At 36.8% G+C, this 11717-nt stretch overlaps 1 protein-coding gene across 5 annotated transcripts in view; it reads left to right on the forward strand.

The window, feature by feature from the left end:
- Positions 1-4364, forward strand: part of LOC123556797 (protein SDA1 homolog) — a 33849-nt gene extending 29485 nt beyond the window's left edge. For all 5 annotated transcript variants that reach the window (XM_053543159.1, XM_053543155.1, XM_053543156.1 and 2 more), the window contains 2 exons: positions 3404-3562; positions 4252-4364. In XM_053543159.1, the coding sequence (XP_053399134.1) occupies positions 3404-3562; positions 4252-4299 (207 nt within the window). In that variant the 3' untranslated portion in view covers positions 4300-4364. The remainder of the gene's footprint in view (positions 1-3403; positions 3563-4251) is intronic.
- The last annotated feature ends 7353 nt before the right edge of the window (positions 4365-11717 follow it).

The raw sequence follows: 11717 nt of genomic DNA on the forward strand, positions 1-11717 counted from the left end.
AAAACGTGTGATCTCTGTAGAGGCCATACTTGTGAATGGATCTCCATAAAGATTGGTCAGAATGTTCACCTTGATGATATCTAGATCAAGTTCGAAAGTGGGTCACGTGCCGTCAAAAAATAGGTCAGTAGGTCAAATAATGAAAAACGTTGTGACCTCTCTAGAGGCCATATTTTTCATGGGATCTGTATGAAAGTTGGTGTGAATGTTTATCTTGATGATTTATAGGCCAGGTTTGAAACTGGGTCAACTGCAATCAAAAACTAGGTCAGTAGGTCTTGAAATAGAAAAACATTGTGACCTCTCTAGAGGCCATACCCTTGAATGGATCTTCATGAAAATTGGTCAGAATGTTCACCTTGATGATATCTAGGTCAAGTTTGAAACTGGGTCACGTGCCTTAAAAAACTGGGTCATTAGGTCAAATAATAAATAAACCTTGTGACCTCTCTAGAGGCCATACTTTCCATGGGATCTGTATGAAAGTTGGTCTGAATGTTCATCTTGATGATATCTAGTTCAAGTTTGATACTGGGTCAACTGCGGTCAAAAACTAGGTCAGTAGGTCTAAAATTATTAAAACCTTGTGACCTCTCTAGAGGCCATAGTTTTCAATGGATCTTCATGAAAATTGATCTGAATGTTCATCTTGATGATATCTAGATCAGTTTCGAAACTGGGTCACGTGCGGTCAAAAACTAGGCCAGTAGGTATAAAAATAGAAAAACCTTGTGACCTCTCTAGAGGCCATATTTTTCATGAGATCTTCATGAAAATCAGTGAGAATGTTCACCTTGATGATATCTAGGTAAAGTTCAAAACAGGGTCACGTACCTTCGAAAACTAGGTCAATAGGTCAAATAATAGAAAAACCTTGTGACCCCTCTAGAGACCATATTTTTCAATGGATCTTCATGAAAATTGGTCAGAATTTTTATCTTGATAATATCTAGGTCAAGTTCAAAACTGGGTCACATGAGCTCAAAAACTAGGTCACTTTGTCAAATAATAGAAAAACGACGTCATACTCAAAACTGGGTCATGTGGGAAGAGGTGAGCGATTCAGGACCATCATGGTCCTCTTGTTTGATGTTGACAGTTGTACCAAAAAAAACTGATTATGTCCATCTGTCTTCTTCGCCTTCTAGAAACATGTTTTCATGCATATTCAAAGTGTTAAACTATCCTCGGGGTCGAACTACATAACAGCAGTGATTTACTCATGTTACCATTTTAAACGAAATACTATCTGAAGAAAATACCTCGGTGCTTATGCCACCATAAGGAGCCAACAATCGAATCTATTTCCATTTTTGTTAATTTCGGAAAACCCAAGCAATCTATAAATATATTGATTTTGGGGTCACTTTGTCAAAGGTCAAGGTCACAGGGGCCTGAACATGGAAAACCATTTCCGATCAATAACTAGAGAACCACTTGACCCAGAATGTTGAAACTTAATAGAATGATTGTACATGCAAAGTAGATGACCCCTATTGATTTTGGGGTCACTCCCTCAAAGGTCAAGGTCACAGGGGCCTGAACATGGAAAACCATTTCCGGTCAATAACTAGAGAACCACTTGACCCAGAATGTTGAAACTTCATAGGATGATTGGTCATGCAGAGTAGATGACCCCTATCGATTTTGGGGTCACTCTGTGAAAGGTCAAGGTCACAGGGGCCTGACCATTGAAAATCATTTCCGGTCAGTAACTTGAGAACCACTTGACCCAGAATGTTGAAACTTAATAGGATGATTGGTCATGCAGAGTAGATGACCTCTAACAATTTTGGGGTCACTCTGTGAAAGGTCAAGGTCACAGGGGCCTGAACATTGAAAATCATTTCCGGTCAGTAACTTGAGAACCACTTGACCCAGAATGATGAAACTTCATAGGATGATTGGTCATGCAGAGTAGATGACCCCTAACGATTTTAGGGTCACTCTGTTAAAGGTCAAGGCCACAGGGGCCTGAACATGGAAAACCATTTCCAATCAATAACTTGAAAATCTCTCGACCCAGAATGTTGAAACTTCATAGGATGATTGTTCATGCAGAGTAAATGACCCCTATTGTTTTTGGGGTCACTCCGTTAAAGGTCAAGGTCACAGGGGCCTGAAGATTGATAACCAGTTCCGATCAATAACTTGAGAACCACTTGACCCAGAATGTTGAAACTTTATAGGATGATTGAACATGCAGAGTAGATGACCTCTATTGATTTTAGGGTCAGTCTATTAAAGGTCAAGGTCACAGTGGCCTGTTCATGTAAAATCATTTTTTGGAAATAACTTGAGAACCACTTGACCTACAATGTTGAAACTTAATAGAATGATTGGACATGCAGAGTAGATGACCCCTATTTATTTTGAGGTCACTTGATCAAAGGTCAAGGTCATAGGAGCCTGAACAGTGACTTGAGAACCACTAGGCCAAGAGTGTTGAAATTTAGCGGGATGACTGGACATGCCAAGTAGATAATCCCTATTGCAGCCAACCATCAGAGTCTCTTTGACTTTCGCTCCTGACCCCTATTGACTTCTTGCCTATAGGACTTTGCATTGGGGGAGACATGCGCTTTTTTACAAAAGCATTTTCTAGTTTCAGTTTGAAGTTGTGGTTAACTTTCAGTCTGTCTCTACTAAATGGGTTTGATTTAAACACTTAAAATAGTTTTCATAATCACTGACATAACATGACACAAAGTCCATAAATCTGGCTCTGATTGTTCATGAATTTAGCTCCCTTTTACTTTACATTTCAGGTAAAAGTTTTCATTTATTTTCACCTTCATAGCTGGGTTATTACGTAATAAATTTAATTAAAACTTAAAATAGTTGTTCCACATCATCACCTGTATCATATGACACAAGGTGCATTACTCTTGCAGAAATATTCCATGAATTTCTTCTCTTTTATATTTATATGTAGGATTTTAAGTTAATGTTTTGGTGCTTTCTCACTCTGTCTGTGTTATTACCGGTACTTAATAGATTTTTCTCAGACTTTCACTGTTATCCAACATTTTCATCCACATCATGGGCATTATTCACTCCAGAGGTAGCTGTAGCTTCCTCAGGTATGCTCTACATCAAAATAGTGAAGAGCGGTGTCTCCCATGACAACTTTTGTTATAAATTCTAGATACCTGATTTTTATCAAAACTGGGTCACAGGCTTGATGAAACTTGTAATCTTGATTTTTTTTTGTGGGAAAACATTGAGTATAATAAAACTGAAGAGATGGTCTGGTTGATGGAAAAGTTAGGAAAAAACCTGTTGACAGCAGATTATTCAGAGACATATGATCAGTTTAGGGTTAATTACATTTTTGTCTCAATTGGTAGAAGATTGGCAAGTAAAGTTACCTGAATATATTTTAGCATATTTATATTGTCAGGCTGGGAGGGAAGATCGACCTAAGTATACTCATGGTCCTCAGAAGATGAACCCCCATGCTAGCACTACAAACAGGGATAAAGCACGAGGCAAAAACTACACCATGATCAAACACAAGGTCATGAATAGAAAGAAGAAAAGATCATTTAGAGATAAACAGGTATAGTGTTAACATTTATGTTATATGGAAAGGAATGTGGCCCCAATGGCAGAGTGTTTAAGGTTGCTGAATTGGAATCTCTTGCTTCACACCTCTGTGGTTTTGAGTACAATGCAGATGCAATCCAGTTGGATAGCAGAAGGTTGGTGGTTCTACCCAGGTGCCTGTCTCTCTTAAAAAATGTCCAAAAGGGCACACACAAGTTTTCATTCCCAATAAAAGTATATGAACTCTGCCGTGCCTGTGTGACTCAACAAAAGAAATTTTGAAAAAAAAAGTTGTATGGCAAGGAATGCAAGCATTTACAAGATCTAGTTTCTATTTATTATCCAATCAGTGGATATTGAGAATATCCCAGTGCTGGTTTTGGAAACAATTTGACTGCTCATATTGTTTTGCTTAGTTTGATTAATTTGGATGTGCTATCTTAGCTTTGTAAATATAGGAAAAGACTATATAGCAAGACATTGTGATCCAAATCAGTGGGGAAGACAATGTTCTCCATGATTATGTGACAGAAGACATTTAGAAGGAAGTTATTTTTCTCCATTTCATTGAGATGTAAAATAGGGTTTAGGTATAATTTTGTTTCTTTAACTGTATTTTCTATTATGCTTGCTTCATCAACTTATATAAAGTTGATGGTGAATTTTGAATGAATTTTACAGTTTTCTTGCTGTTGTTTTCAGATCGCATTAAGAAATAGCCTGCTCAAGAGACAGAAAATGAAGAAATGAATCATGCATTAGCAGCTTGTTTTGTTATTTGAATGAAATAGAATGAAATAAAAAAAAAAATAAAAATAGATAATGCTGTATGCAGTTATATTTTAGATATCTCAGGTTTTGTGGATAAGTTATCAGCCATTTAAGCTAAATGGTTCCGAGTTTAAACATTGCTCCTGCCAGCCCATATTACACTGGCACTGCTTTTTCCACAGAAAGCACACTTGTGACTGATTCAGACAAGAGATTTTGTAAAGGTACATACCTGTGAAAGTTTCAGTCTCAAGTTTCAAGTATGCTGTGATCAAGTATTTCTGATCCTGTGACCCCAAATTCAATTGGGATCATTTACTGATCACTTGCTATCATCCTATGAAGTTTAGTTGCTGTTGGGTTATTCTCCAGTTATTCTCCAGTTATTAATGGAAAACTGTTTTAGCTCCAATGCTACAGTGACTTATAAACCGAAAGATTCTAATAAAAAATATGTGTTATCTTTTGACCACAGGCAATTATCTTATGAAAATTGAAGGTCACAGGCAAAATCAGTCTCAGCTTGTTAATTGGAAACCATTTTCAGTCTCGAGATCACTTTGATATAGAGATCTCTAGTCCAGCACATTGTTATCACTTGTGCATTACTTTTCAATTTTAAACAGATGACCCTATTAAGGCACTGTCAGTTGTGGAACTTCTATATTAATCTTTCTGTATGGCTGGTTGTGTAAGACACTTCATTGTCAAGGCCATAAATTTCAAGGGATTTTGTTGAATCTTCACACATTGACAGAGGACATTTAGAGGAAGTGCAGTGAACAAGAACCATAATTCTACCTTGCATACTTTTTGAATTATCTCCCATTTTATTGTGATCACTTGTCTGTTTATTAATAAACTACTAAAAACGTTTTGTGGAAGTTTATGAAACCTGTCTGGATGTTTCTTGGGTGGTCCGCTTAAACGGTTCTACTTTGTTGAACGTAGAGTTTGATTGCCAGAGCCAAGGACGTGAATATTTACGTCCTTGCCAGAGCTAACAATGGAAAAAATCTTCAAACAACATTTCCTTAATCCCTGGTCTGATTTTGAAATTGTTTCATATAGAAGTGTTTCCATGGCGACACTCTACCAGGAATTTTCTAGGAGCATGTTCACTTTTTCCTATGTATATATTCTAGAAAATTAAAAAATCTGGTCAGAAACTGCCTATCTGATTTTAAAATGATTTCACACAAACGATCTTTTCGTAACCGTCTACCAAGATTGTTCAAACTACTTTGACATCGTCTTATTTCGTTGGCACAAAATGTTGTTGTTTTGTCAAAACTGTTAGTGAAAAAGTGGATTTCAGCTTGTGAACATAAAAATTAATGTTTAATTGTTTATGTGGATTGGCTCAAACATGAAAACCATGAAAATTTGTCCTACGCGAATATTGATGATTTCACAGTTTCCTGATTGCAACTAAAAATAGAACAACTAAACTTGTGGTCGTTTAAAATCATAGTTGCATGGGAGTGTGGTCATGTTGCCCTATATGTATAAACTATAAAGTGAAAACTTTAAAAGTCTTGACAGAAACTGCTTTCCCAATTTTATAATACTTGCACATCACACAAATGTTTGGGTAACCCTTTACCAAGATTTTCATAAAATTTTGATTCACCAAAAAGCATGGCTGCTAGGGAGGTATGGTAAACTCTGGTACAAATATGTCCTGGATTATGTGCCATTTTTATACCCCCACCAAACATGTTTGAGGGGGGTATATAGGAGTCAGTTTTGTCGCGTCCCGTCCCGTCCCGTCGCGTCCCGAAATCTATTATCTTAGTTATTACCAAATGGATTTGATTCAAACTTAAAATACATGTTCCACCTTATCACCCACATCATGTGACACAAGGTGCATAACTCTTGACACCAAGTTTTCATGAATTATGTCCCCTTTTACTTAGAATTTAAGGTTAATTTTGTTGTATTTTCACTATATCTCAGTTATTACTAAATGGATTTGATTCAAACTTAAAATAGATGTTCCACCTCATCACCCACATCATGTGACACAAGGTGCATAACTCTGACACCATTTTTTATGAATTATGCCCCTTTTTACTTAGAATTTAAGGTTGATTTTGATGTATTTTCACTATATCTCAGTTACTACTGAATGGATTTGATTCAAACTTAAAATAGATGTTCCACCTCATCACCCACATCATGTGACACAAGGTGCATAACTCTGACACCAAGTTTTCATGAATTATGTCCCCTTTTACTTAGAATTTAAGGTTAATTTTGTTGTATTTTCACTATATCTCAGTTATTACTAAATGGATTTGATTAAAACTTAAAATAGTTGTTCCACCTCATCACCCAGATGATGTGACATAAGGTGCTTAACTACTGACATAATTTTTTTATGAATTATGTCCCCTTTTACTTTAAATTTAAGGTTGATTTTGATGTATTTTCACTATATCTCAATTATTACAAAATGGATTTGATTCAAACTTAAAATAGATGTTCCACCTCATCACCCACATCATGTGACACAAGGTGCATAACTCTGACACCAATTTTTCATGAATTATGTCCCTTTTTACTTAAAATTTAAGGTTAATTTTGATGTATTTTCACTATATCTCAGTTACTACTGAATGGATTTGATTCAGACTTAAAATAGATGTTCCACCTCATCACCCACATCATGTGACACAAGGTGCATAACTCTGACACTAATTTTTCTTGAATTGTGTCCCCTTTTACCTAGAATTTAAGGTTAATTTTGATGTATTTTCACTATATCTCATTCTGATTGGCTCTGAGCCAAAGGGAAGTAACCTTTTTTTAACTTTTGTACTGAGTTTCTTCCCCTTAAATTCCAGGAATTAGTCTATTTTTAGAAATCCTATTTTTAGATTTTCAATATTTTAGGTATTTTTCTAACTTTTTTATTATAAGTCCTATGTAAAAAGTAAAAACATTTTTCTGTGGTAACATCGGTCGGTAAGACACTATTTTAAATTCAGTTTTAGTGTATCTCTAATATTAGAGATTTAATATATTTACTAGTATTAATATACTAGTATTATACTAGTATTACTTATATGTGGAAGCCCAGGATGAAGTACTCCAAAGTATTTTTAAGATTTCTTATGGTTGCCATTCTTCTGTGACAAGACCGTATGGTGGGGGTATGAGTCACTCCTGTGACAGTTCTAGTTTACTTAGAATTTTAGTTTAATTTTGATGCATTTTCACTATATTTCTGATAGCACAGAAGGGAAATTGATTCAAACTCAAAATAGCTGTCCCACATCTTGAACTATTACAGCTACCTCGGAACATTATGTACTCCACCTCCTACAGTTGTCAAAATGAAATTTGGTGTACATCATCATCATGAAGTAGAAATGCGGATATTGCTGTTACTTTCTTGTCCGATATCTTTTTTCATGGGCCTGTTGTGGACTATTTATTCTGTAAAGCATTTTCAAAGGATAGATGTCTTACAATGTTGACATCATTCTTGTTCTTATACTTGTTCTACAATTACCAAAGAAATGTTCAAGGGTTTGGAGCGTATTTCACACAATGATTATTGATAAATAGGTATGTAGAGGAAGTGCATTGTAGAACCATAATTCTTGCATGCAAGACAGGATTTTCCCATGTTCCTCCGGTGCTGGAAAAACTCATTTTACACCTCGGTTTGTTAAGATGACCCACATGCTGAATCTTGTGAATGAATGTGTAAATTCATATGCTACTATAACAAAATAGTGCTTAAAGATCTATTTTATTTTTTTCCATTAATTGAAGATTATGGTATGCACGAAAAAGGAATCTACGACTAGATGAAGATGTGGATGAAAATATCTTGCTCTCGTTGACTGTTTTTAGGTAACTCGGCAGAGCCTCTTTACCGCCTAAACAGTTATCCTCGAGCCAGATATTCCATCCGCAACATCAATCAGTGAAAGATTCGTCCCATTTGTATGTCCTTGAAGGACGGCATATTGCAATCGAACCATCTGTCTGCCCCTCAGAATTTGGACTGGTAACTGAAAAACACTTGTGCAGGAACCGGAATCTTGATGTGCTGTTTGGCCTTGAGGCACTGATGACGCGTATCGGTTTTGAAGTTGGTTGCTCAGAGGTCAAGGTCGCGGTGAACTTTAGCTGAATCGATAAGTGAAGAACGTTTTGGCACACAAATCTCAGACTTAGTAGGCTGGCAGCCGCAGATGACCCGTTTAGTTGCCAAAAGGTCAAGGTCGCAGTGATTGGTTTCCGATCAATTGCTGAGAACGCTTCATACCAGGAAACAAACTTCCTAGCAGGTTGGTCATGATCAGCAGATGACTATCAGTTTTGATGTTGGTAGGTCAAAGATCAAGGTCGTGATGAACTTGAGCTGCGAATCGGTTTCTGGTTGATAACCAAAGAATGCTTTAGCTCATGAACCAAGCTAGTTTGGATTATAACAGATGACTCCTATCAATTTCAAGGGCAGTAGGACAGAGATCAAAGTTATGCTCACCTTGAGCTAAACGCCCGTTATTGCATTTTCTTTTATAATCCATATGACACCATTCAAACTACGCATGTTTGGATTACGGGTACTCAAAAATCTACTTGATCAAGCTTTTGTGTCAAAGCCTGCTTCGGGACACATGTCTCTTACAGTGACAGTTCTTGTTGACCAATTTTCCTTCATTATATCGTATTATGCTTGTCTGGAACAAAACTGATAAAATATTCAAGGGTTTCACACAAGGATAAAGGACATGCAGAGGAAATTCAATGTGCAGCAACCGTTACTACTTTAAATGTGTCTTAACATTTGGTATTTTGATTTGACACGACTCTCGTTGATAAATCTACTTTCTGTCAATATATTATTTTTATAGACATTCTTAAAGTACAACAGGCTGATATATAGACAACAATCATTGCGAAATGTATTTTATATTAAGCACAATGTCTTAAACTTTAATAGTCTGTTAGACATCAATTATACATTGACAAAGTTTTTAGCTCGACTATTCAAAGAATAGGTAGAGCTATTGGACTCACTCATGTGTTGGCGTCCGCGTCAGCGTCAGCGTCCGTGTCCCGATTTGGTTAAGTTTTTATATGTAAGCTGGTATCTCAGTAACCACTTATGGGAATGGATTGAAACATCACACACTTATTCACTGTGATAAACTGACTTACATTGCACAGGTTCCATAACTCTATTTTGCTTTTTTACAAAATTATGCCCCTTTTTCGACATAAATGTTTGGTTAAGGTTTTATATGTAAGTTGGTATCTCAGTACCCACTAATGGGAATGGATTGAAACATCACACACTTGTCCACTGTCATGATTTGACATGCAATGCACAGGATCCATATTACTTTACAAAATTATTTCCCCTTTTCAACTTTTATTTTCACTCAACTGACAAGGCTGTTGAATAGTCGAGCGTTGCTTTCCTCCGACAGCTCTTGTTATATAAAGCGGGGACTTCAGAGTCCTGATGTTCTAGTGATAATAAGTGTCATCTTGTGTAATCATCCTGAGTATGAGGATTGAAGGCCAACGACCCAAGTGTTCTCAAAATTGTTCAACGAGAACCGTTTTCAGTCACTGTCACAACGAGAACCGTTTTCAGTCTCTAGGTCACAACGAGAACCGTTTTCAGTCTCTAGGTCACAGCGACCGTTTTCAGTCTCTAGGTCACAGCGACCGTTTACAGTCTCTAGGTCACAACGAGAACCGTTTACAGCCTCTGTGTCACAACGAGAACCGTTTTCAGTCTCTAGGTCACTGGCATACTGACCCCTATAGTCCAGCACGTTGTTTCAACTTGCATTACATTTTGGTTGACTTGCACCTAATGATAACAATAGGGGTCATCTTTTGACCACCGGTAGTTATTCTGTGACTAATGAAGGCCAAGGGTCAAAACATTCCCGACTTCTTAATCGGAGACCGTTCCTGAGGTCACTGAACCTAGTTGATATCAGTTCCATTATATTTCAATTTGAGATAGTAACATGATAGGTGGAACTAACTGACACTCAAGTTGGGGTTCTGACCACAGCCAGCAACAGTCGTATTTAGTTTGGCGTCCATACGCCTAGGTGTTTATAAGTGATTACATGTTATCCGAAACCATTTTCGGTTTCAAGGTTCGCTTGATCTTTCACGTAGTCCCGAAATCAAAATGTCGTCATGAACAAAACGATATATATTCGTCGCAAAGTTTGGGTTGGCTTTTTCTGACCAAGTAGTAAAGGCCGCTCACCTCTTTAGATTCGAGTCGTGTTGGGATCGTCATGTGAAGAAGTTACTAGTATCCAGCTAGCTTACCTACGCTCAGTGGTTTTGCCTCACTGGTGTCTGCAGTAATGCCTGCAATGGGCACCTAGAGCCTTCCGTTTCTATTAAAGCTTGGGTGACGCCGTATAACCTGGAATGTATCGGTGGAACAAAATGTTCCCCTTCATGGTTACTATTTAAACATGATCAATATGTGATAAGTCACTCCTGCGTACAAAAAGCCAGTTTAGTGCCATTGACATGTCATCCGAAGGTTCCCGGGCAATGTCCGCTTTTTCAACTGTTACCCAGTCAACATTTCACTTGACTGGCAACTCGTTAACTTTCATTGACAAACGGACATTTAACAGAAACATGTCTAGTTCAGAAAGCAAAAACATCATACATTACTATAGTTTATATCGTTCAGATTTCAAATTATTAACCCAAGAAGCATGTTCATTTTGAATGCATCATTCACATGATCACGTGATTCTTATTCCTTGCTGACAGGGATTTTTATTCAATTTTTAAGCGAAAGTTTACATTCAAGATCTATGTCATGCGATTAAACAATGCTACCGATGACCCACGTAATTAATTCAATTCTACAATAGCAAATTAAAAAAAAATCATTTTTACAAATAACTCTATAGAAGTGAATGAATTAAAATCGACCGTTGAGATGATTTTCTTCCGTTAATTGCATATACATTGGTGGAACCAAATTGATTTGTCTTGTTTACATTACGGTCTGGACAATAAGATCAACATTATCTATACGAGCCTATTGTCAGCCTGATCTGATGCAGGATCTAACAATACCTATTGTTTATACCTTCCATCCTCCGCACACTCTTTCAATGGTATTTTAACGAGACCTGAGGGAAAATTTAATTGCATCCATTATTTTGATAATGCGGACCTAGTTTCAGTTTTACCCATAGTTTGACTAGCTATTTCATTAAGAGGAGCATATTAATTCAAAGCGAGCAATGTAAGATAATCTTTGTACGAATAGATGGCTCATAAAATTACTTCATATTCATTTGAAAATGTTTCACAATACATTTTAACCATACACTATGAAAAGATTGCACAGCATATTTAACTTTCAA

The sequence above is a fragment of the Mercenaria mercenaria genome, chromosome 5 (genome assembly GCF_021730395.1).
Source record: "Mercenaria mercenaria strain notata chromosome 5, MADL_Memer_1, whole genome shotgun sequence".
Classification (NCBI taxonomy): Eukaryota; Metazoa; Mollusca; class Bivalvia; order Venerida; family Veneridae; genus Mercenaria; species Mercenaria mercenaria.